At 36.4% G+C, this 27978-nt stretch overlaps 1 protein-coding gene across 1 annotated transcript; it reads right to left on the reverse strand.

Moving 5' to 3' along the window:
* Positions 1-14: 14 nt before the first annotated feature.
* On the reverse strand, positions 15-27951 carry LOC127853688 (T-complex protein 1 subunit beta-like). Its single transcript, XM_052388404.1, has 15 exons — positions 27824-27951; positions 24542-24610; positions 23449-23514; positions 22736-22847; positions 20782-20858; positions 17661-17773; positions 14772-14898; positions 9865-9940; positions 9314-9414; positions 8099-8226; positions 7404-7615; positions 6247-6387; positions 5547-5650; positions 3148-3247; positions 15-904 (listed from the first exon to the last, which is right to left on the reverse strand). Exons 1-15 carry the CDS (start codon positions 27824-27826, stop codon positions 732-734), a joined length of 1602 nt encoding a protein of 533 aa, XP_052244364.1. The 5' UTR covers positions 27827-27951; the 3' UTR covers positions 15-731.
* Between the last annotated feature and the right edge of the window lie 27 nt (positions 27952-27978).

A 27978-nucleotide genomic window follows, 5' to 3' on the forward strand; every position in this document is an offset into this window, starting at 1 on the left:
TAAAAACAACTCAATAAATATCCCACTTTTATTATAAAATGAGAATAGAAAATGAAAAGTTAAGTCACTCAAGCACACAAAGATATAAATACTTTGATCAACAAGCTTAAAACATGATCATGACAATGTAATGGGCAGCACACGTCACACACAAGCTGTATGCATTGTTGCAAATGAGTCGGTCACATCCATTGCGAAATACATGAACACATTTGTTTAAAAAGCTCACTTTGATAGCACTGACCATGAGGAATTCCAGACCAATGTTGGCAGGTACCTGATACCATCAGCCACGAACATGGTTAACACATCAGGTACAATGCAGTATTAAGAATCATAACATGTTAACATCATAATAAATTTTGACACTTTCAAATAAATTTTGTCACATTTACTGGGCATTGTATTTTAAACTTTTAAATGAACATTGATGTTTTATCATTGATCTTTTTTTAAATGTTCAACCTTCCAAAAGTTAAACAAAAACCAATAGCCAAAGTATAGAGGCTATCAACACTAATAGTTTTTTATGTCGCAATTCATAAAACATCGAAACAAAAATTAACACGAGTGCATTTTTTTGTTAAATAAAAATCATGTAATATTTTGATGCAATAAGTTCTCCACACCAAATTAGTTTCTTAAATCTGGAATTGCATTCTCATAAAATCTTTTTCTAACATTCAAAATTTCAAAATAAGTCAATATCCTAATCTAACAAGTTCCACGCGCTAATGGTCCCGATGGTCTGGCTCGCGTTGCCGTGGCGCTGCCTTAACGATGTCATCAACACGGAGAATCATCTCAGCGGCCTCGGAGGCACTGATGAGCACCTGTCTCTTCACCTGGAACGACTCTGTGATCCCCAGCTTCTCCATGTCCCCGATCTCTCCAAGCTCCATGTCTGCAACGATAAAGGATTGTGCGTACAGTGTTGGCCCAGATAAGCCTGTGCAGTTTGCACATACTAATCAGGGACAACCCTTTTACGTGTACAATGAAATTTTGTTCAGAAGAGACTTCCTTTAAATGAAAAATTCTAATGAAGTGGAAATTGTCGTCTCTAATTAGCTTGTGCTGACTGCACAGGCTAACCTGTGATGATACTTTAAACACATGCATTAAGCCCCTTTCCTAGCCCCATTAGGCGATGTCCTCTATCTCTCCTAGGTCCACGTCTGCAAAGGGGAACAGCGCAAAAAGTTTGTGTTAGCAAATACAAATGAGCCACACTCTAGGCAAACGGGTCTTAATGCATGTGCATAGAGATGTTCAAAATTAGACTGTGCAGTCTATACAGGCTAATACGGGATGACAGTTCTACCTAGAAGGATTTTAAATTAAAAGAGACTTCCTTAAAATAAAAAAATTCCATAAAAGCACAGTGTTGTCCCTGATTAGCCTGCATGGACTGCACAGGCTTATCTGAGAGGACACTCCACACATGCATTAAGCCCCTGTTTTCCAAGAGGGTGGCTCAAAAGCAGTGTCCAGAAATACGCATAGGACTAAAATGTGTTGGTTGTAACAAACATTGTGTAATCACTACGTCACTTAGGTTCACAAGTTAACATGCTGATTAATATCTCTATGAAGGTTCATGATTTTTTTTAATTTTAATGCAACACAACAAATCTGATGGACAAGGACAAATCTATACAATCTGCTCTGCATTTGCAAATGGCGGATACACATCTTGCTTAAAATATTTAATTCAGTCAAAAACAAAGACTCCCATAACCAAAGGCTAAACATCAATACAAATGTGAGTTAATGAAACCTAAATCAGCAATGAGATCAACCCCCAATGGTATGGTGCACTATGTGAGATATAAGTAAACTATCCACATCAAAGTAAGAAATCAATAAGAAGAATTTTAAATGGCACGAATAAAAAATCTACAAGACAGAAATATTATCTTCCAGTCTACAAGGAAAAGTTCAAGACAAGACCTCAGTGAGCATAGCTTTGGAAAAACTGGGCTTAATGCATGTGTGTAAAATGTCATCCTAGATTCGCCAAAGCAGTCTGCACACTTTCTGCCTAAACATGATTTTGATTTAGAAAAGACTCCACAGGGTAATCTGGGACTACATTACACACATGCATTAAGCCTGTGTCAATTGTCCCCAATTTGAAATCTTGAAAATTATGCAAAGGCTCTTGGGCTACAGGTCCTCAGTGGGGATAAACGGCAGGCAGAGTCCCCCCCATCCCTAACTTATTGTACTTTTTTTATATAGCATTTCTAGTTGCAATTTCTGGTCAATACATCAATTAAATGCAAAATTTTATACACCAGACCATCCGTATAACCGCATGTGTTACAGTCATTCTATTTTTCTTTCTTTTTTTTTTAAAGAATATTGAAAATAAATTAAAATCAAAGAAAAATACTGTATCTGAAAACGGCAGTCCAAAAAAATGTATGTTTTTGTACATGAAATAAAATGTGCATATCGTTTGACTGCAGGAAATAAAACCAAAACAGTTAACTAGCAAATGCAAAAGTGATTTATAATTGGGTTAATATATTGCTTTACAATATGATATTGCAGTGCTTTATTTTGCTAATCAATCAATTAAAATATTTCATTAGTGCGGACATTTCAAATGTTTATGTGAATGATAAATTTTCAAAAAGCAGCAAAGATTTTATTTGTCAGTTACCAGTTGATGTTCGTGCCATCCCCTAATCAATCAGAAATCAATCAATAAAATACTGGGCAAAATCCGTACTGTGCGAAAATTAACGGAATGCCAAGGAAACTTTCACAATATTCCCACAAACAAGAGCACCGCATAACGGGTGCCACGCTTGGCTGCGAAAGCTTGTCAGATTTTTTTAAGGTCACAGTGACCTTGACCTTTGACCTAGTGACCCGAAATGGGTGTGGCGTGTAGAACTCATTAAGGTGCATCTACATATTAAGTTTCAAAGTTGTAGGTGGAAGCACTTTGATTTTAGAGCCAATGTTAAGGTTTTAGCGCAGGCTATGACAATACCTCGGGTTTTCTCCGAAAACAGCCTCGCTTAAAAACACACAGAAACTAACTCGATTCATATAGAGCTCAAATTCGACCCTGGGTGGTTTAAATTTGGATTTTTTTTAAATAATCCTCAAAATTCACAGCCCTGAATGTACCTATTCCATATGTGTGCTTTCCCTCTGTGTGCACTGCTCTGAGCTCAGAGATCAGCTGGGAGCTGTCGTAACCACCGTTGTCAGAGATGATGGCAGGAATCTGCAAGACAGATATGGTTAGGAGATCTTCAGGTTGAACAAGATAATCTTCAATATCATTAGTGCAACACTTCCATGGCATGAATAAGCCATACAATTTCTAGACTATTTCTGTGAAGAATCTCTTACCTTGATCTACAATAACGTCAAGATGTCATATCCCTTTCCTAGTTCTGGCTCTACCACATTATCCTGACAATGACCTTTGTGCATGAATAAATGAGCCATGTCATGCGAAAATGGGTGTTATGCCATATGCAGACCTGTTTACCCTACCGATTGCTTCTCAGTAGTATGGAGGGCATCTCTCAGTAGTTTTGGGCTGTTGTCAGTAGTTTTAACCTTTTCAATCATTTTAAGCATTAAAACACCATGACTGGGTCACAGATCAGTTTAATGGTAAATAAAGCATTAGATGAATTTACTTGCTAATCATTTAATCTGTTAAGTGATTGTTTTTGCTTTTATTTGTTACAGCCTCTGCCATTTGGATTGGGAAAATTATCGTGCTAAACCATGAAATTGGATAAAATAGCGCGATAAACCATGAAATTGGGAAACATTAAGCATTATAAATATGATTATAAGTAACAGAATTAAAATTGTTTTTAAGTGCATGTTTGACAGCATTTTTATATTAGATAGTGCTGCTTTAACGTCTTCTTACAATGAAGACAATATTTAGTTAATATCCATCCACATGCATATTAAACTTGCAATAATATATAGAATCTTAAATACACCATTTGATCATAAGCTCTTTAAGAGTAGCTATTAATTTGATTCAGTATTTTTTTAAATTAAATATCATAAGGGGAAAACATAAACAAATATTGACAAACACCCTTTAGTGTTCTTGTTGTGTTAAAGATGTATTAAATGGAGTTAAAATAGTATATTTTATTTGTTTACCTTTCAATATCTTGCACTTGACAACCTCAGTTCAATGCTATTTCATTAAACTGTACAGCTAAACAAACATAATAAAGCAGAATATTCATATGAATCTGAGTATACACAGATCCACTAACATATAAATCAATTCAAGTTTGTCTCTTTCCATTTTCGAACGATACTCATTGTGAGTAGACTGAACACCAATTTTCCAACACTCGTTTCCGTGACGCACATTCACTGTGCAGATTTCTGATAAAAAAAATTATATCTCAAACGTAATATTTTGCGTTAATTGACACACCCATTATATTATTCCCTAATGACCGTAAGATATCCGTTGTTAATTTTAATGGTATTTATTATTTTCGCCGTAAATCGCAATTTCTCGTCTGCTTGCCGCCATCTTGGACGTGTGTAAAAAACAGGCGTGCTCAATCCCGATACATCGACTTCCGTCGGTATTCTCCACAATAGAGAGAGAGATGTGTATACTGAATAGCAACGTAAAATCGTATTTTATCGGCTAAATTTGCGAACCAATACGTAAGGCAGTTGGCGTTCGGTGACGACTCGACAAGCTCGATCAGCACTCGTTCCCCAGGAGGCTTGAATTTTAACGTTTCTTACTACACCAGCGCAAAAATGATTATGATTGATAAATTACCCACAACGACCGAAAATAAGCAAAAGTACAATTAAAAACTGAAATTTGACCATTTTGATCGATGGATCAGTAGTTTTTCAGTACAAATCCATAGTGCGTAGTTTCGCCAAATAATCCGTAGTAACTACGGCGAATCCGTAGAAGTAAACAGGTCTGCATATGAAGTAACGCAGTGTGGCCAGGAGCAACCGTGTCCACTAATGAGACCATGAGGCATGACATATTGCATGACTTTGTAGCAGACAGGATAGCTCCTGACAAGGCTGGGCAATCTTGTCTGAGCTACCCTTGCCTTGCCATATATCTCTAAAGACCTATTTTCACATGATTTGGCTCATCTTGAAGTACAGATATGATGAATACATTAGTTTATGTACTGGAATTGGTAAGACAGATTAAGGAATACCCCCACAAACTAACTGATATGTTGTCATTTATGCCTTGAAACAGGTTCACAAACAACACTTAATATGAATAAAGGATGCAATTAAAGTGTGTAACTTTAGGTTTATGTTATTAAGCCATATACAAAATAGATTGTCTTTCTTCACAATAAAAAGTTAAAATCTTTGAGGCCTAAACAAAAATGAACTTGAAAAAACTAAACATCCATGAAAACTCTCCAACTAAGAGTTAGGGCCTTTTTATTTCTTGTTTATGTAAAAAATTATATTTTGAAAGCTACCATGTATGGAATGTAACAAGTAACACTAGCAAACTACAACAAATGAGAACTCACCATTCTCAGGGCTCTGGCAAATGATTCCATGGCAACGGCCTCCTTTCCAGGCGTCTTCGCAGCCAACTTTAACACAGCATCGGCCATCAACATCTCTGAGCTACCTGAACACAACAACGAGCCTTAATTGGTCAAGACTTAAAAAACAGTTGTGTCAATGTATGGAATTAGATTTATGTGTTAATATAACAACTGTAAATATTTAACATAACAACGCTATCCAAATTTAACAAATTAGCATCGAAATTTATAGAACAGTACCAAATCTGACATTGTGTATCTATATCTGAAAATTATGCAATAAGTATTTGTGTCATATTGCTATTTAAGTTTGTTGACATTGTGCTATCAAACTTTGATGTCAATATAACATTTCCATCAACAATTGGTATGAGCCATGCTCTGGGAAAATGGGGCTTAATGCATGTGCAAAGTGTCGTCTCAGATAAGCCAATGCAATCTGCACAGGCAAATCAGGGACAACACTTTCTGCTTTTATGAAATTTTTGGTTTAAAGTAAGTCTCTTCTAACAGAATATCGAAGTCTAAGCGCATAGTTTTATCCCAAATTAGCCTGTGCAAACAGCACAGGCTAATCTGGGACGTCACGCAACGCACATTCATTTAACCCGTATTTTCCCAGAGCGAGTCTCATTTATATATTGACATATTGCTACTAAATGTTGGCCAATATTCTTACCCCCGCCAAAGACTGTCTTGGTTTCCTTGACTGTCTGTGTGAGCACACAGAGGGCGTCGTGCAGGGACCTCTCAGCCTCGTCCAGGATCTGCTGAGTGGCCCCGCGCAGGACCACTGTGCACGCCTCGCCCATCTTCACACCTGAAACAGGGGCCCAAACAAAGTGAAACCTGTAGTGTTAACCCTTAACCACTCAGGGCCAGGTTGCTGAAAACTTTAAGGCCAATTAAGTTAACAGTCTTTAATTTTTTTATCAATCGTTTATGTGACTCAATTGTTCACCCTATAATATATGTGTAATTTACATGCTCGAATAATTTGCATATTTCAAACCCTAAGATACTGATGAGCAGTAAACAGTATAAAACCTGAACAGACTGCAATTTACCCCTAGGCTTTTCTAGTTTTATGCCTGTTGAAAAATGCCATTTTTGCATTGCTTCTGAGCGTGAAGAGTTAAGTTGAGAATAATCCATTACGAAATGAGTGGGGTACAGATCAAGTTTATTATGATCACATAGCGTACAAACAATGAATTTGACAAGCAATGGCTGAGAAAAGAAAATTCTGCATTTGAGAATTAAGACAAGAAGAAATATGAGCCATGGCTTTCATCAAACCAATGTCACAGAAAATGTTTGATAAAATCAGACCATGCAAGTTCAAAGGCAAATAATCCTATCAAGTATCTAGCAAAGTACCTGAGAATTTCAGAAGCCTTTATGATGTCACACTGTCTTCACTGGGTGTAATGCATGAGTGCTAAGTGGCGTCCCAATCAAAATGCACAAGCTAATCAGGGACAACACTAAATTGGGTTTTCTTAAGTAGAGACTTTCTTTTAAGAGTGGAAAGCGTCATACCTGATCAGCCTTTGTGGACAGCACAGGCTAATCTGGGATGACACTTTAGGGCACATGCATTAAACCCAAATTTCCCAGAAAAAGGCTCAAATAATCCAATAAATTATCTAGCAAAGTACTTGAAAATTTCAGAAGCCTATCCTTTTCATTAATGCAAAATACCCTCACAGCCCAAAGAGACATCGCTGATCAGACTGTACAGGCTAATCTGGGATGATGCTTTGCGTACATGCATTAAGCAAAGTTTTTCACAGAATGAGGCTCAAATAATGCTATCATATTCTATTAAATTACCTGAGAATTTCAGAAGCCTGTCCTCTCCAATGATGATCTCCTCTATAAGGTCACACTGTCCCAGCAGGGCTGTCTCGGGGGAGTCAAACGTGGAGTATATTTCCCCGCCGGTCACCAGCGCGAGCCTCTCAACGCCCTCAAAGTCTGCGTGCTCTATCGCCATGACTCCTGCATCGGCAAACAGCTGCTCTGGGTAGTTGTAGATGAGTTGTCTGTCAAAGAAAGAAGCATGAGGTTAAATTCATTTGATTTCTGGGAAAACGGGGCTTAATGCATGTATGTAAAGTATCGTCTAAGATGAGCCTGTGCAATTGACACAAGCTAATCAGAAATGAAACATTCTGTATTACCTGGATTTTTGGTTAAACGAGACTTCCTCCTAACAAATTTTTTCTAAAAAGTGGGAAGTGTCGTCCCTGATTAGCCTTTACGGACTGCACATGGAGTTGATCAGCGTCCCAAACGTGTTGTGAAATGTTTGAACAAAATCAGGTCTGCCTGGTTTAATTTATATTCTTTATAATTTTTTTTTTTACTGTTTTCTTGCAGAAAAGTGTTGCAAAAAATGTTCAATAACATTTTTGACTTAGAATGCAGTCTTTTCTTTTTCTAGACAAGAATAACATTAAATGGCACTTTAAAGATACAAGAATAACATTAGGCGAGGATATCTCGCAGATAGTAGCGACAGGTACCTGTTGATGAAGACATTACAGCCGTGCTTGAGGATGCGGTTCACCTTGTCTTTCATCTTCTCCTTCTCAGCTAGTTCTATCTCCGCTACCTTGGAGATTGAATCCACCTTCACCTTGGAACCAAACACCTGCAGACAAATAGAATTGAGCTTCACCCTGAGAAAACAGGGTTTATTGCATGTGCCTAAAGTGTCAATCCAAATTAGCCTGTGCAATCCCCATAGGCTTCTCATTTTCTGCCTAAACTTGATTTTCACTTGGAGATTGCATCTACCTTTACCTTCGACCAAACACCTGCAGACCAATGTATTTGAGCCTCACTCTAAGAAAACGGGGCTTAATGCATGTGTGTTATGTGTCTTCCCAGATCCACCTGTGCAGCCTGCACAGTCTTATCTGGGACGACACTCTCCGCCTGAACTGGTTTTACCCTAGGAAGACTTCATTTCAACTAAAAATACTATACAAGCTGAAAGTGTAATAGAAATTATCACTTAGACATCAACTTTGACATGTTGTAGTCCCTTAGAAAATAAATTTAATTTAAGACATTTCTTACTAGATTAAGTTTAACAGGCTTCATTTCTAACCCAATGATACTGATGAGCAGCAAACAGCATGAAACCTGAACAAATTGCAAGTTACTCGCTAGCTGTTTTTGTTTTATGCTAGTTGAATATAGCCATTTTACATTTGCCTCTAAGCAGGAAAGGGTAAAATGAATTCTACAGGGTCAAAACACACTATAATTAGCTAATATTAACCTGACAAATGTGGACTCTGATAGCTGAATTGCTCCATTCAATTTGTGTCCTGTTGTCACTCTGTGCTGTTTCACAGGCCAACATACCAGTAATTTACTAGGATATTGTTTTACAGTCAACATATTCTTGTGTAATAATTAGTAACAGGCTAATATTGATGCTTTTTAAAGGTAAACGGTTAATTTGCAACTGTAAAGGGAATCTTTTTTTATAAAGGGCAAGCCCTGTTAAAAAATCCATTCAAAATTACAAATATGCTGTATATTTTTACAAATTGGAATGACAATCTTCCAACATCTTAGGTACTTAAACATACAATACTTTTATTGAATTTAGACGTGCATTCATTCAAATAACCATAACTATTTTTAAATTCAAGCAATCTAGTTATGTTGGAAAAGCTTTTATTTGTTGAACAACTTAAATGAGGCAGCCCAAATGGCCAATATACCTTTATTTTATCTGTGTCCATGGGTGTGTTGGCAATCAAGATCTTGGCTTTCTCAATCCTCTTGGGCTGATTTACACCAATCTTTTTGTCCAGAAGAAAACCTGCAAGTGCATCGGCACAACATAACTAGAGTTTTTCGCTGAGGTGACAAATAACCCCCGCTGACAATGAGAGAAAATGATAATTATAAATAATAGTTTTTTAAGTTTGCATACTCATTCAAAAACGTTTGATTGTATTTAAGTACCTCCATCACAAATTCACAATGTGTTAACAAAAATACTAAATAGTATATTAATTAAAAGTACAAAAAAACACATTACTTCTCTTTATTTATACCTTTTTATGCTAAATAATGTAATGAATATTATACATGACAAAGGATTTCTAGAATTGGGACAGTTTAAATAAAATTAGAATTTTACATGAAAAAAGGACAAAAAAAGACATTTCTATATAACAAACACTTCAAATGTTAAATCTGAGTTGAAGTTCTCAATTCAGTTAATGAAGTTCAACTGATATAAAACTGAAGGCCAACCAGTGCCTACCTTCATCCAAGTAAGAGTCCTTGAGCCCGCCTCCCAGCTTCTTGATGATCTGTATAGCATCTAGGCTACCACTGCCCTAAAACCAATAAACATGAGCTGTAACTCTGTATAGCATCTAGGCTACCACTGCCCTGAAACCAATAAACATGTGCTATAACTCTGTATAGCATCTATGCTACCACTGCCCTTTAAACAATACACATGAAATGTTACTCTGTATAGCAATAAGGTTACCACTGCCCTTAAAACAATACACATGAAATGTTACTCTGTATAGCATCTAGGTTACCACTGCCCTGAATCCAATAAACATGTGCTGTTACTCTGTATAGCATCTATGCTACCACTGCCCTGAAACCAATACACATGGGCTGTAATTCTGTATAGCATCTTGGTTACCACTGCACTTTAAACAATACACATGAATTTTTACTCTGTATAGCATCTACGTTACCACTGCCCTTAAAACAATACACATGGAATGTTACTATGTATTGCATCTAGGTAACCACTGCCCTTTAAAAAAATACGCATGAAGTGCTACTCTGTATAGCATCAAGGTAACCACTACCCTACAAACAACACATATGACATGTAACTCTGTATAGCATCTAGGTTACCACTGCCCTAGAACCAATACACATGGGCTGTAACTTTGTATAGCATCTAGGTTACAACTGCCTTACAAATAACACAAATGACATGTAATTATGTATAGGATCTAGGTTACCACTGCCCTACAAACAACACATATGGGATGTTGCTCTGTATAGCATCTAGGCTACCACTGCCCTACAAACAACAAATATAGCATGTAACTCTGTATAACATCTAGGTTACCACTGCCCTTCAAACAATATACATGGAATGTTACTATGTATAGCATTTAGGTTACCACTGCCCTACAAACAACAAATATAGCATGTAACTCTGTATAGTATCTAGGTTACCACTGCCCTACAAAACACATATGGCATGTAACTCGGTTTAGCATCTAAGTTACTACTGCCCTTTAAATACTACACATGGAATGTTACTCTGTATAGCAACTAGGTTACCACTGCATTACAAACAATACACATGGAATGTTACTCTGTATAGCATCTACGTTACCACTGCCCTTTAAACAATACACATGGGATGTTACTATGTATAGCATTTAGGTAGCCACTGCCATACAAACAACACATATGGCATTTATAAACTTTGTATAGCATCAAGGTTACCACTGCCCTAGAAACAATACACATGGAATGTTACTCTGTTTAGCATCTATGTTACCTCTGCCCTAAAAACAAATGGCATGCACACTCTGTATAGCATCACGGTTACCAAGGCCCTAGAAACAATACACATGGAATGTTACTCTGTTAAGCATCTAGGTTACCTCTGCCCTAAAAACAACACATATGGCATGTAACTCTGTATAGCAACTAAGTTGCCACTGCCCTACAAACAACACATATGGCATGTAACTCTGTATAGCATCTAAGTTGCCACTGCCCTACAAACAACACATATCACATGTTACTCTGTATAGCATCTAAGTTGCCACTGCCCTAGAAACAATACACATGGGATGTAACTCTGTATAGCATCTAGGTTACCACTGCCCTAGAAACAATACACATGGGATGTAACTCTGTATAGCATCTAGGTTACAACTGCCCTAGAAACAATACACATGGGATGTAACTCTGTATAGCATCTAAGTTGCCACTGCCCTACAAACAACACATATCCCATGTTACTCTGTATAGCATCTAGGTTACCACTGCCCTAGAAACAATACACATGGGATGTAACTCTGTATAGCATCTAGGTTACCACTGCCCTAGAAACAATACACATGGGATGTAACTCTGTATAGCATCTAGGTTACCACAATTCACATGGGGTGTTTTTCTGTATAGCATCTACATGTAGGTTACCCCTGCCCTAGAAACAATACACATGGGATGTTACTCTGCATAGCATCTAGGTTACCACCCCCCTAGAAACAATACACATGGGCTGTTACTCTGTATTGCACATCTAGGTTACCACTGCCCTACAAACAATACACATGGAATGTTACTCTGTATAGCATCTAGGTTATCACTGCCATAAAAACAATACAAAGGGGTTATTTCTCTGTATAGCATCTAGGTTACCACTGCCCTACAATCAATACACATGGAATGTTACTCTGTATAGCATCTAGGTAACCACTGTCCTACAAACAATACACATGGAATGTTACTCTGTATAGCATCTAAGTTACCACTGCCCTACAAACAATACATATGGGATGTTTCTCTGTATAGCATCTAGGTAACCACTGCCCTACAAACAATTCACATGGAATGTTACTCTGTATAGCATCTAGGTTACCACTGCCATACAAACAATACACATGGAATGTTACTCTGTATAGCATCAAGGTTACCACTGCCCTACAAACAATACACATGGAATGTTACTCTGTATAGCATCTTGGTAACCACTGCCATACAAACAATACACATGGAATGTTACTCTGTATAGCATCTAGGTTACCACTGCCCTACAAAAAATACATAGGGGATGTTTCTCTGTATAGCATCTAGGTTACCACTGCCCTACAAACAATACACATGGAATGTTACTCTGTATAGCAACTAAGTTACCACTGCCCTACAAACAATACATATGGGATGTTTCTCTGTATAGCATCTAGGTTACCACTGCCCTACAAACAATACACATGGAATGTTACTCTGTATAGCATCTAGGTTATCACTGCCATACAAACAATACATATGGGATGTTTCTCTGTATAGCATCTAGGTTATCACTGCCATACAAACAATACATATGGAATGTTACTCTGTATAGCATCTAGGTTATCACTGCCATACAAACAATACACATGGAATGTTACTTTGTATAGCATCTAGGTTACCACTGCCCTACAAAAAATACATATGGGATGTTTCTCTGTATAGCATCTAAGTTACCACTGCCCTACAAACAATACACATGGAATGTTACTCTGTATAGCATCTAAGTTACCACTGCCCTACAAACAATACATATGGGATGTTTCTCTGTATAGCATCTAGGTTACCACTGCCCTACAAACAATACACATGGAATGTTACTCTGTATAGCATCAAGGTTACCACTGCCCTACAAACAATACACATGGAATGTTACTCTGTATAGCATCTAGGTTACCACTGCCCTACAAACAATACACATGGAATGTTACTCTGTATAGCATCTAGGTTACCACTGCCCTACAAACAATACACATGGAATGTTACTCTGTATAGCATCTAGGTTATCACTGCCATACAAACAATACACATGGAATGTTACTCTGTATAGCATCAAGGTTACCACTGCCATACAAAAAATACACATGGAATGTTACTCTGTATAGCATCAAGGTTACCACTGCCCTACAAACAATACACATGGAATGTTTCTCTGTATAGCATCTAGGTTACCACTGCCCTACAAAAAATACATATGGGATGTTTCTCTGTATAGCATCTAGGTTACCACTGCCCTGCAAACAATACACATGGAATGTTACTCTGTATAGCATCTAAGTTACCACTGCCCTACAAACAATACATATGGGATGTTTCTCTGTATAGCATCTAGGTTACCACTGCCATACAAACAATACACATGGAATGTTACTCTGTATAGCATCTAGGTTACCACTTCCCTACAAACAATACACATTGAATGTTACTCTGTATAGCATCTAGGTTACCACTGCCCTACAAACAATACACATGGAATGTTACTCTGTATAGCATCTAGGTTACCACTGCCCTACAAACAATACACATGGAATGTTACTCTGTATAGCATCTAGGTTACCACTGCCCTACAAACAATACACATGGAATGTTACTCTGTATAGCATCTAGGTTACCACTGCCCTACAAACAATACACATTGAATGTTACTCTGTATAGCATCTAGGTTACCACTGCCCTACAAACAATACACATGGAATGTTACTCTTATTGCACAGATATCTGATTGCTTTTGCTTTTTTTATATCTAATCATGTTTTTGTGTAGTCTACATCAGCAGAGATCATGAACTTAACTGATTACTGTAAAACCATTATTATTATGAGACACTTACTTTGTAGCCTTCTGATTCCAGTGTCCACATATAATAGTTCAGATAGCTTTTTTACATGAATTCACTGACTTTGCATCAATTTATTGAAAGGTTTCTATGATGTTAACATGAACAAACACAATCTAAATGTTTACACTCCAAAATGACTTATCAGAGGTCATGCAAGTGTACTTCACAAACACTTGAACAATTTGATCAAGCTGCCTATGAAATATATCAGGCTGTAAATGCAATAGTAACCTTTTCTAGTTAGCCAAGCAACCAATTATGTGCACAATACATAATTACATTTAAGTAACCATTCAATGCTGAACTGCTCACACAATTTAATTTTATTGGCATCTTTGTAAATTTGGTATGTTAGATTTACAAAAGTTTTCTTACAATATTCAATTACTGCCACACATTGGTTATTGGCTTTGTAGTTTGGAACATATGTATGTTACATTTATTATCAAATCTGTTTACTGGACTTGCACTCTTTAATATACACTTTGTAGTCCGACCCTATCTCCTACTGTGATATGCCTTGTTTGCATAGCAAGTGTTAATTGCTTAATTGATTTGTCAAATTATGTAAAACCACGAAATAAAATCCAGACACATATTAACGGTTTTACAAAGGTATGTTGGGGGAAAAATTCACAAAATCTTAAGGATAAACTGCAAATTAGTTATTTTATGTTCGAATTTCACAAACTACACAACTTTCGAAAAAGATAAACAACAACTGAGTAACACATCAGTTATGGGCCATAGAAATCGAAAGAAATTACCTTCAGTCGCATAACAGCATTCACTGATAGCTCTGCAAACATTTCCTTGTACTGCGTCAGAATCTTTGAGCTGATTGTGGTGCGCGCAATATTGATCAGATCTTCACGGAACTTGACTGGATCACTCCTACACAAGAAGAACAGCAGATACCAATGCTGGCAAAAATGCTCAAAGAAATTTCTTATACTCGCCATGTTTTATCATGTAACTGAATTCCAACTTAATTCATTTGGTACAGATTTAATTGTTTCGCAAACAATTAATATAATTTAGGCATGAGGTAAATACAATTTAATCTGCATTTATAGGGACTAATTACTCATCCTTCTCATGTACACTTTATTTCATTCTGACATAATCAAATGAGAGCTTTGTCAGAGCAAACTAATACCCAGCACCGCCTTGTTAGTTGTGTTCAAAGGCACATAACTCATAAAAATTTGGATCGATGTGAAATGGAAAACTTTATGGTGATGACATATTTAAGTCCATGAGATGACATACTTGAAACTTTAAGCGTATTGCATGAGAAATTTGGAAATTATACGCTCCATTCACGTACAAAATTTCTGGCAGACAGACAGAAAGACCAACACACCGAGTGACTCAAATAAATCTCCTCTCAAACTCTGTTTGGGTGGTTTATAAGACGGATTGCTATGAGAGTTTATAATATTTCTGAAACACTTTTGAAGAAAACTATCCTTTCTGTAAATGGATCAATATTATCAAGCATGAATATTTAACTTGCAAATGAAAAAAACATTAAAAACGAGATGTTCAGAGTAAGGAATACATAATTGATATCCACCGCCAATATGCTTCTGGACAATCATACCAAGTTTCAATGAAATCCGCCAAAGCACTTCCAAGATATGGCACTGGGCACACAAAAAACATTTTTTCTAGATACAAAGGGCCATAACTCTGTTATTATCAGATAGTGTACAATGCCATTTGGCGTGCATCATCCTATTATCCATATACTAGTATATACTCATACCAAGTTTCAATGAACTCCCCCAAAGCACTTCTAAGATATGGCTCCGGACGGACGGAAAGACGGACGGACGGACAGGCAACACCAAAATAATATCCCTCCGCCATTGGCAGGGGATAACAAGACTATTGCCAAGCAATAAAAGTCCCCTACCGGTAAAACTGCACCATTTTCAGCAATATTTCTAGTCTATTTGTTGCCATAGCAACCAGAATTCTTGACGTGGGAACAAAATAAAATGACGTACTGTAATAAATTCGTTGGGATGGCGAGTTGTGTTAACTTGTTTGGTCCATGTAGGGATTATAATAATAAACGTAAGACGGTTAAGTTTAATCTAGCCCTATATTTCTTCTAGTTTGATCACCAGACAAAACAACAATAACGTACAAACATATATTAAGTTCACTCTTTCTTTTAGTTGTGTTATGGTTACTATTTGTTTCTTATGTTAAGTTTATTAGAGGATCTTATTTTTACTAGATGTTCGATTCAGAAAGGAAATTTGAATGCCTCCGCCTAGTGACACTCGCCTTTTTTATAGAGAGTATCAGCCAATCGGGTGGCACTTTATAAAATACCGACCAATGAAAACAATGGTTACAAAAATGACTTCCGCGTTCTAAAATGAATATTTCAGCAAAAATTTAGGTTCTGATGCAAAAATACAATACATTACAATTTATAATGTGGCGTTTACTTGATAGTTAGAAAGAACAATCCTTCATGAATAAAATGACACCACACATGGGTTTCTCATTAAAATATATAGTATCAAATGCCAGTTACCAAAATAGACAATGACAGCTTCCAAACAAGATGGCGGATGCGAATTACAATTGACAAGTAAGTTGACATGAAAAAACTGCTAAAAATTGCATTACATACATATACATTAACAATCTCATTTAGCCATTAGGATACAAGAAAAACATTAAATATATATAAAGGGTGACCTTTTTCAGAGTCATGTTTATCTAAAGCATAAGCAACAAGGGACGTGTTTGTCAGAAACACAGTGCCCCCTACTGCGCCGCTTTGACTTATTAATTTTTGTTTTTGATTATATCCCTTTAAAACATATTACTTCCCTTGTAAAATGATCTGTACCTGCCAATAATATAACATAGAAATTATCTCCCTTTAAAGCTTATTACTTCCCTTGGATTTGTTTTTTTGATATTTGACCTTGAAGGATGACCTTGACCTTTCACCACTCAAAATGTGCAGCTTCATAAGAGACACATGCATGCCAAATATTAAGTTGCTATCTTCAATATTGCAAAAACTATGGCCAATGTTAAAATTTTCGGATGGACAGACTGACTGACGGGCGGACTGACGTACAGTTCAACTGCTATATGCCACCCTTCTGGGGGCATAAAAACTGCAAAGTAACAACACAACACATCAATAAATAAATAAATACAGTTTCAACAATTCCCCAGTAAATTACTGGTGAATAAAATCACATTTTAACTATTAAATCGCATAGGCTTTTTTAGCCCTAACATTGATACTTGAGCAATTGCCAAGTAAACATACAATAAATTATTATAGTCATAATAATATTGTATTGGCAATATAAACATAAGCTATAATTATTCATTTAACAACTCCTAAGTAAAAATACAATATGCGATATATATTAGAAATTATTAGAAGTTAAGAGTTATAGCTAGAGTTCTGTAACAATTAACTTGTTACAATGCGTAATCTCCACATTGCCATATGTCCATGTTTCAAGTTTTATGAACAAATATGAAGAACCTTTAAAGTTATCGCAGGATCCAGAAAAGTGTGACAGACTGACAGACACACAGAGCGCAAACCATACGTCCCCTCTGGTTTCACTGGTAGAGGACTAATACAAAATTCTCATTCTTACCCATGATCCCTGGCAAATGCAGTGAGAGCTTTGCGCGCCTCGTCTGTTGCCAATCTCCAGCCAGCAATGATGGTCTGAGGGTGGATGCGCTTAGAAACCAGTGTCTCTGCCTCCTGGCGACAGAAACAGTGTGGGTGTGTGTGTGTTTTAAAATTTATTGAATCCTTCCATGCATGAGCTGCATTATGTGAACAACTAGAGTCCCAGAAGTCCTCCCTGATTAACTTACATGACTAAAACAAGAGGCCAATGCGGGCCTGAATGGCTTTACTGCTATAAACACTGTGCAAATTTGGAAAGAATAAGATGCAAACTGTGTACTTAATCGCGCAAACAATGAGAATTTTCTCAAATTCAAGGGGAGATTATTGTGTACTTATTTCTCCGATACTGCTCATATTCAATAGGGTTCAAGTCCTCATTGATATAAAGATACTGTGCAAATTTGGAAATAATTGGATGATAACTATGGAATTAATTGCGGGATTTCAAAATTTTCTCATATTCAAGGGGAAGTCATTTTGGACTTATTGCTTCGATATTGCACTTTTTAAAAAGGGTTTGAGTCCTCATTGATACAAAGACACTGTGCAAGTTTGCCAAGAATTGGATGAAAATTATGGACTTTATCACATAAAAAAACTGAATTTTAATTTGTTTCTCAAATTCAAGGGGAGATAATTCTGGACTTATAATTCCTATATTGCTCATTTTCTATAGGGTTTGACTCATCATTCAGATAAAGACACTGTGCAAGTTTGGAAATAATTGGATGAAAACTGTGGACTTTATTGTGTAAACAAGCCTCATTTCACAATTTTCTCAAATTCAAGGGGAGATAATTCTGGACTTTTTACTCTGATGTAACCCATTTTCAATAGGGTTCGAGTCCTCATTAATATAAAGACACTGAACAAGTTTAAAAAGAATCAGATGAAAACTGTGGACTTAATCGCGTCAACAAGAAAAAGTGTAACGCACGCAGCAACAGACAGACGACGGAAACCACACCATGACATAAGCTCTTCAGGCCTTCGGCCAGTAGAGCTAAAAACTACAAATTTTGCAATTTAACTACAATTTTTAGCTTTTTACGGAAAAATATTAAATTTTGGTATGGCTCTGTACTGTAACTCTGAGGGGGGCCAGGAGGGGGGGAGACAAAGGACAACCACAAACCAACCTCAAAGCGCTGGGAAAGATTGACCCGGACTGGCAAAGTGAGTTGTGAGTGTACCAACCAATGTGCTGATTGGTCAGCCACATTGTAAGACAGTTGGGGTTTTTTAACATAAAGAAGAGTCCCTAGCCGATGGATTTTTGGAAGAACAATCATTATTTTATGCTTCAGAATGGTTGATATAGATCGATATTCCACCAAATCAAACAAATATCCTCTATATCAATTAAGATTTGGGAAATGAACAATCTGGTGTAAATTTTTATTTAGGCTGAAATTGTCTTATTAAAAAAAATATTCTCCATGGTCTCAGTAGAAGCCTTTCAATAATCAGCTAAATAAAGTGAGAGCGAGAGTTCAATTTTGTAATCAAGTGAAATTTGTTCAACTTTGTAAAACTGGTCCACCCTCAGGGCTTTTCCTGGCCATTTTGGAAAAATTGGAATTTCAGGATTGGGGAGTTTTTCCTGCGTTAAGTCCACTGATTTGGGTTAAAATAATTAAATATAACTCTTTATAATATTTCAAATTTTTTAAGAATAAAATAGTAAAGTTACAGTAATATACTCTTTTAGATGGCATTAACATTAACTGAGATATAATATAATAATCATCAGACACTTCGTTTAAAAAATACTTCTTTCTTCTGAAATTGGAAAAAACAAGAGCACTGCTTAACGGGTGCCACGCTCGGCTGCGAAAGCTTGTCAGAATTATTTTTTTTTAGGTCACAGTAACCTTGACCTTTGACCTAGTGACTAGGGCTGTCACGATTCACCGGTATATCGCGGTGCATGCCGTGAAAAAATCGCACCGCGGTACGGCGTTGCCGCACCGTTTTTTTTTTATATTATTATATTAGCACAGATATAAATACATTACATAATTATTTTGATATATATTGTTTTGAAAAATGTAGAAGCGATTCAAAAGGGCTAAATAAATAATCCGTTAATATCGAGGTCAAGCAAGCGCTTCCACTTGTAGATGTTTAACTTTCACGTTTAAAATACGGCGATGTATGGGTCCGTACCTTTTTTGGAATTAGGGACAGATTTCCTTTGCAAATAAGTTCATAATTATCCAAAAGATGTTTATTCTATTTCTTATTTTCTTTCTTTAGTATATCGATCGTTCAAAGCATGGCACTTCCGAATCATGTTATCTTAAGATTCTGAATAAGTCGAGGAAAAGTCAGAACGCTACGGATTTTCAATACTGGGCCCGCTGACTCCGCATTTTGAACATGCCCTTGAAGCGTTCGATTTACACAGATCGTAGTCACAGCTATTGTAAACAACATGGCGGACATTTTAGAAAAACACGCGAACAATAACAATGACTACTTCTATCAAGTTTATTACAGTTTCTTTTACAGTTTCTAATCATACTATGATACCAGTGTTTTCTGATTATTGAGTTTAATAAAGTTTGTAAAACTTGTTATTCTGCTGTTTTCTTCACAGATACATATTCTGTAAAATATCGCGGTACGTACCACGATACAGTGTTGCCGTACCACGATATACCGCGGTACGCTCACGGCGTATCGTGACAGCCCTACTAGTGACCCAAAATGAGTGTGGCGTATAGAACTCATCAAGGTGCATCTACATATGAAGTTTCAAAGTTGTAGGTGGAAGCACTTTGATTTTAGAGCCAATGTAAAGGTTTTAGCACGACGTCGGCGGACGTCAGACGACCAGCAGGCTATGACAATACCTTGGGTTTTCTCTGAAAAACAGCCTCGCTAAAAATGAAATTGCATTTTTTTTTTACAATTTTGGCTTGGAAATGCGTCAGTTAAATGGACCCGTAGATATGGCAGGAAAATAGCTGACCCTAAAATCTTAGTATAAAGTTGCAAAATTTTTATGAAACAAAAACCAGCAGGCTTCAAACAAAATCGAAATAGTTGAATATATTTATATCCTGACATACCCTGAGGAGCTCGCAGGCCAGAACAACAACTGACGTGGTTCCATCTCCAACCTCATCATCTTGTGTCTTGGAAATATCTGCAACGCCAAGCGAATGTGCTACAGTAAGTGAATGCTTTTGAGCCGACATTTTGTTCAAATAAATTTTATATATTATTCAAGGGGTTTTCAAACTCATTCTGGGAAAAGGAGTATGGTCAAATGGATTTTTGTAATCGATAAAATGGCGAATTTGGGAATTTTTTTTCCACATGGCCCAAATTATTAGTTTTTTGATCAACAAATATTGACACATTAAACCTTTATTTTGAATATACAGCTTGTTTATATTCAATTTTACCTTCTGTTTAAAGCCTGTTAACACCAAGGCATTAATTATGTTATTCCTACTTAACACATAAGAGTTCATATTTTACTTTTGATATGAATGGATCACCAAGCTGTGTAATGTGTGATGAGGTCAAGAACCTTAAGTAGATGTAAATTCTGTCAATCAATCAATACCACCTTGACAGTGTGTTAAGAAATTAAATCTGTACATTTCAGGTTTTTTTTTTACTAAGAAAGTGACGCCGATATTCGGCGTCTTCCCCTACCAGAATTTTTCCCCTAAAAATACCATTTCCCCTCCAAAAATATAATTTTTCACCAAAATATAATATTTTACCCTCAAAGAAATATTTTTCTTTTCTTTTGGGAAGTCAAAACTTATCTAATTTGTACCATGTACAACGATCTCGCTCTCTCTCTCTCTCTCGCTCTATCTCTCTCTCTCCCGACGAACACTCAAATCTGGGAATCCCAGTGATTCTATATATAGCTCTTAAATTACGTCATGGAAACCGAGCAACTAATCGTATTAATCATGTGACTATTTCACTGGATTCCGATCTTGTGCGAGACGGGTGTTTCGTCAATTAATTACCAGAAACCAGTCGAATTTTCATCCGGGTTATGTGAAAGCCAAGATATAAACGTTAAAACAGAAAAAAGTCTCACAATTGGCGTTCATACACGAAAAATAAAACGTTCGGACTCGGAAAATATTAATTGCATTGACGCATTTTTTAAGAATGAATCATCAAAAACCATTGAAACCCAGCAGGATTCGGTGGTACATGTAATCAACATCGATTAATACTGTCGGATTATTGTGAAAGTGAAAGTAGACAATCGGCAGCTGCCGCACCTTTCCCTTCCAATACTGTAGCAGATCTAGATCGTCAACCCATTCATCATGAAATTGAAATCACAATATTGACATCGTTCCCCGGCCCCAGTTGAAAACATTTCCCATGATTAGATCTACCCCTGCAACTTTATATGTGCCGCTAGCTTTATTATTAACTTTATTTAGGACTTTGACTTTAATATCATACTTGTTCATGTGTTTAAGAACAAAAAGGTCAGAGACATGCCTCTTTTTCTAAAAAAAACCCTGAAGTCTGTAGGTGAGTTATAGACATTGAAATTAACAGTTTTTATTTTTTCCCCAAATATGTCTCTTAATCGCTTAATTTTCCCCTTTTACCCAGCGTCCAGCGTCTTCCCCTTTTTCTAAAAAAAACCCCTGCATTTGGAACAACCCAGAGCATCCCGCTTTCTTATCATTTTTGCACAATACTTGCCGTTGTTTAACGGCATGTTATGCTCTCTAATAATACAAGAGACTTTTGCAATCGTAGCCCTTCTGTATATTTTCCTCATCACAGCTATGTTGCATAAGAAAATAGGTGTGGATTCCGGATAAGACAATATTGTTTTAATATGAAATATCTCCAGGATCCCACATTAAATAATTAACGCCAAAATCGACTGCTGATCAAGAATACTGTCAGTGTTTTTTTCCCTATTGGGAAAAGTATGTAAAATGTGTAGCCTGAGCATTATATGTTTAGGAGTCTTCAACATTATTTGAACAGTTGTTTTCGACACCCATTCCACAGCTCCCTTACCAACAAGCACTTTGGCGGCTGGATTGTCCACTCCAATGGATCGCAGAATGGTTGCACCATCGTTGGTCACCTGTATCTTCTCACTTCGACCCATGCTCTGAAGAATCTTGTCCTACAAGACGAGAAAACAACAACTATACATTTGAGCCTTGCTCTGCGAAAAAGGGGTGTAATGCTGTGCTTTAAGTGTCATCCCAGATTAGCCTGTGCAGTCCACACAGGCTAATCAGGGACCACACTTTCTGCCTAAACCGGATTGCCATTAAAAAGAGTCTTCATTTAAAAAAATAAATAATAAAAGTGGAAAGTGTCATCCCTCATTAGCCTTTGCATTAAAACCACTTTTCTTTAAGCGGGTCTCAAAACCCATACATTTCAAAAGGTTTAACAAATAGAGGGTAACAATACGAGACAGTGGACAACAAACCGGACAGCAAACCATACATGTGCCTTAGTATCTACTATTTTGCAGAGGTTTTTAACAGTTTAAGTCCATTAGATTTTTTAAGGTAGCTATATTTCTCTCCACCCCCCTCCCCCCAAAAATGTTTTGCTATACAAGAAAATCAAATGGTGTTAAAACATGTTGGAATTTTTATTGGAAAACAATTAGCTACAAAAAAAAGAGCATGATACTAAACAAAACATTGTCACAATTAACTAAATTACCTATATGAAGAGAAATATTCGTGTGCTTTGAGTGATTCACTTACCATGCCCTTAGGTCCAAGTGTGCTCTTCACCAAATCTCCAATCGCAATGGCTCCAACAAATGAAGACTGAATTGTAAAAAACACAATTTTGTTAAGTTATAGTCTAAAATATTTTTTTTTAAATCATGCTTTAGTAGTATTAAAGGGACTTGTTTACAGTTGGCAAATACCACTTTTAAATAGTCAAAGAATCTAAAATATTGAAGTTTTGTTAGTAAATTCTTTAGATGTTATTTTTCAAAATAACAAATGCCAATTTAAAATATATTTGAAAATCATAAAAACATCCAGTGTTTAGATAACCTGCTACAAAGCATTGCCCTTCGTTGATTGTCAGTAAGTTAGTCTGTCAGTAACACTTTTGTAACCGCTTCTTATTTCCTAAACCCTGACAGGTTTTCACGAAACTTGCTTTATATTTTAGGGCCTTCAGTCATTTCGCTTAAGGTGACGGTGGTACTTTAATATCAGAGGTTTTAATATCCATTTTTGTGTCCACTCCATAGCTTCTATACACTTTAAACGATTTTAATTAAAATTGCTAAAATGTTTAGGTCTTGGAAATGATCACATGAAGAAGTCATCAGTCAGTAAGTTTGCCACAAGGTCCAAGTCTTACTTCAATTTCAAAGATTTTGGAAAGGTGTGGGATTCATATCTCCTAAAATTTATAATGATTTTAATGAACTTTGGTAAAATGTTTCGGTTATTGAGAAGATGTCAAGAGGTCATGAGTCATTCAGATTGACTCCACGTCCAAGTCTTACTTTAATGTCAAAGTCTTCTTACAATTCACACCATGGAGGTTACATGTACCTAGCAAGGCCCAAAAATGAAGTTGACTACATGAAAAGATAACCATTTAAAGAATGTGATAAACACTTAAGTTTATTGAATTAAAACACAGAAACATTTCACATGATAACAAGAAAGTCATCTACAAAAGAGTGCTTATCTTTAATTAAATATACTTAAGATTGCTAGTATGATCTTAAATAAGCTGTGTATAATAATAACAAAATAGGAGATGACAGAAAACTACAAAAACAATCACCAACACTCAGCACAATGATTTTTTAAGTAAAAGCCCTACCAATCTTGCAGTCTCTGCCTTTTCTTCTTCTGCACCCCGACTGAAGATCTGCACAGGATTGAGAGAGACCTGGAAGTAGTTGTAAGACACACACATTGGCTAAATACATGTTCAAACTTCTACCAGTATTGTGTTTTTGTATTCTGAGTACATTAAAATAAAGATGCGAGGAAAAAGAAACATGTCTAACGCTTGACTGGAACCCAAGACTGCTTAAACACTAGAGTTTTACTAGTAATTGTTGGCACAGTTTTTACTTAAATGTTCCCTGGGTAATCTTAAGTATACTTAAAGCCAAGTTAAAGGTACCCCGGGCACGGAAAAGATACTAAAACGTACCTGGAGATTATTACGCTAAATTGGTCGTTGCTGTCTAGTGTTTTTCTTTCCAAATTAATAATGGTCATATTTATGTCAATATTTTGTAAAATGGCATCTAGATTATCAAAAACTCATACTCACAAAAGAATGTTGAGGCAGGTTTTGTTCAAAGATAATTTTGTTTCCTATGTTATACAACATCCGATTTATGGCGTGAATAAAACTCGGGTACAGTCTAAATTGGCCAGGTACGTTTGAGAGTATTTTCAGCACTCCGCATATATTTAAGTATACTTAAAAGAGTAACAGGGGTACAAGTAGAACCCGAGCCAACAACGCAGCTGATCAATGCGCATCACTGACCAATGCCCAAAGAGGAAAGCAACGCATTAAGTTTAAAACACATTAAATTTACCTGAATTGCAAACTACGGAAATTATTCTTCGCATGTACCCTAAAAAACACGACCATGTTTCAACACACTATTCTTGTTGACATTTTTATGTTTAAATTGCAAAATGCAACCGAAAAAATACAATGATGGTTCAACACACTATTTTTGCTGACATTTTTATGTTGAAATTTGGAACAGTGTAAATAGTCTACATTCTCCAGAACAACTTTATAATGCTACTGATCCGGTAATGGTATGGTGGATGAACCAGTTATCAAACACCTAAGAAATTACGTTAAATTACATTAAGATTAAAAAAACTTAAAATAACAAAAACATTTTGTTTTAACAAATGACTAACAGTTCAATCATTTAATAACGTATATGTCAAGTTCTCCAGCAAATATATTTCATGAATTCATAACAATGATTCCCTGGTTATTGTCTACTCTAGCAGACAAAACAAAATGGCGGCCGATGTAAACATGATCTATTACCGGACAGTTCATAAATACTACTCCAGTATATACAAAGTCACATGGCTATCATGTGACCCAGACTCGGCGAAAAAATCTGCGTCTGCTGCAATCAAAATTGCAAAAGGAAATGTGCTTTTTGGTGTGCAAATGCACGTTTTGATAAATGCATTAAAAAAGCAGTGCTCCAGCTAGGCCTAAATCGAAGGGCGCCGAGCCCTGCCCTCCCGAACCTCCGCCCTGCCCCCCCGAACCTTCGCCCTGCCCCCCTCCCCCCCCCCCCAAATTTTTTTTTTTTTTTACATATGATTATTCATTACTCTCTCATTACATTGTAATTACTTTAATCCTCAGTGTAGACATTATATTTGAATGGTTTAATAATAATGGGAATAATACAATTATTTATAACAGATAAATTAACATGCAATAGGAAGCATTCCAGAAACGACCGCGCGCTCGTACGTGCCCTTTTGACAAAATACTGCACGTCGAAAGTGCCCTTTTGACAAAATACTGGGCGTCGAAAGTGCCCTTTTGACAAAAAAGCCCCCCTGCCCTTTTCAAATCCTAGCTGGAGCACTGAAAAAGTAATAGCAATAACACAAAAAAACGTGTAAATAACAATAAATACATTCCTTTAACCTGTTTTCTGCGCTTTTGTTTCAAGCATAGTAGGCAAGTAGGCCATGGACTTCATGTACGACCATTTATTTATCGATGTGACTCATGCGCACTTTTGCGCATGTGCATACAGAACCAGAACAAAATGTCCGATAACAGGTACTGTTCGATAACAGGTATCCTCCAATTACCTTGAGTCGAGCATGACCCAAAGTTGATCACTTTGTTTACATTGAAAACGCGGCTCTCGTGATGACGTCACACGCATGCGCTCCGAGCATTTTGTTTAACAAACATAGCTACGCTTTAAAATAATTATAGACACGACTAAAATAAGGAAAAAACAGTTTAATTGCATTTATCAATCTTACTTCAACTGAAATAATCCAAATTTATGCCTATTGCGTGCATTTTTTTCGGTACTCTTCATTAAACTTGCACATAAATTGCAGACCACTGCGCAAGAGTCAACTCATTATTTCATGTATTTGATTAATTTTAAAGAAAATTCTTTTACCCTTTAATGATTCCCAGAAAATGTTGCATGGAACAATCGGTGCTCGCACATCTCGAAAATAGGTGACATGCCGATATTCACATGTTCAGTGGGTTTACCCTGTCCCCATTGGATGATAATTTTATCAAATCTTTTAATAGTAACATATATGCTGAAATTTTATTTGAACAAATTGCGAACGTTGTTATTTTTTTCAATTCTTTGCACTTTTTCGTGTCAATGTTGCTCAAAAGAAGATCGACCGATAAAACGGAAACTTGTTCAATGGTTAAGAGAAGTTATAAAAAAAGTTAAATTAATCTTTCAGTTACTCTAAATTTGTTCAGTGAATCGAATTTTCAAAGTTTTGTTGACCTCATGCCTATTGCAATCGAGAACTCTCAATTTTTGGATGTGACCTCTAGACTCAAGGTAAACAACGCGCGTAGTGTATGTTGTTGCGGGTGAGTAGGCTTTGTGTGGTTGAACACGCTGTAAATAAACACTTTTGACATGGATTTTACAGGAATGAAATAAATCTTTTTTAGATACGTCGTTTATTGCAGGATTGTTTTAATTAATTCAGAAATTATTTAGTTGTTTCCTTAACCGCTCGACTCAAGGTAATTGGAGGATACTTCAACGATAACTTGACTGTATCACTGTAAAACCCAACGAACAGAATTCAAATAAGTAGCAACATGCAGCTGCACAGGTAAATAATATTATTCTGTTATGATTAAAGTGAAAGAATATCCGATCCATCATTTTTATTCAGTTGACATGAGCACTGTTTTTAACCAATCTACTACTCTCTCTACTCTAGTCTAGATAAACATGTCGCCCTCCGTCAACTCACATGGCAACATTGACTTTGGTTGTTTTGGTTAAATGCGAGAGACGTTCACAATGACATTATAATGTATACAAAATAAAATTATGAATTGCAATAAGTTACACCAATTTTTTACCATGTTTGTTGATAACAAGTTGAAATTCTCTAAAATCTCTAGAAAGTTCCTCTGGTCGATGCTTGTTTTGGGTTCGTGTAATATTCTTTCAAAAAGTAATGTGTTCGTCGCTGTCAAACAGGCTACACGCCACTAACCATTCGATTTATAATCAA

Source organism: Dreissena polymorpha, chromosome 12, assembly GCF_020536995.1.
Source record: "Dreissena polymorpha isolate Duluth1 chromosome 12, UMN_Dpol_1.0, whole genome shotgun sequence".
NCBI classification, from domain to species: Eukaryota; Metazoa; Mollusca; class Bivalvia; order Myida; family Dreissenidae; genus Dreissena; species Dreissena polymorpha.

Bases quoted from the DNA above. Each gene is read 5' to 3' on its own strand.
- LOC127853688 (XM_052388404.1), bottom strand. The intron at 9,415-9,864 runs GTAGGCACTGGT...ATGCACTTGCAG, and splicing joins GGACTCTTACTTGGATGAAG to GTTTTCTTCTGGACAAAAAG. The intron at 905-3,147 runs GTACATTCAGGG...TTATCGTTGCAG, and splicing joins AAAGCACACATATGGAATAG to ACATGGAGCTTGGAGAGATC.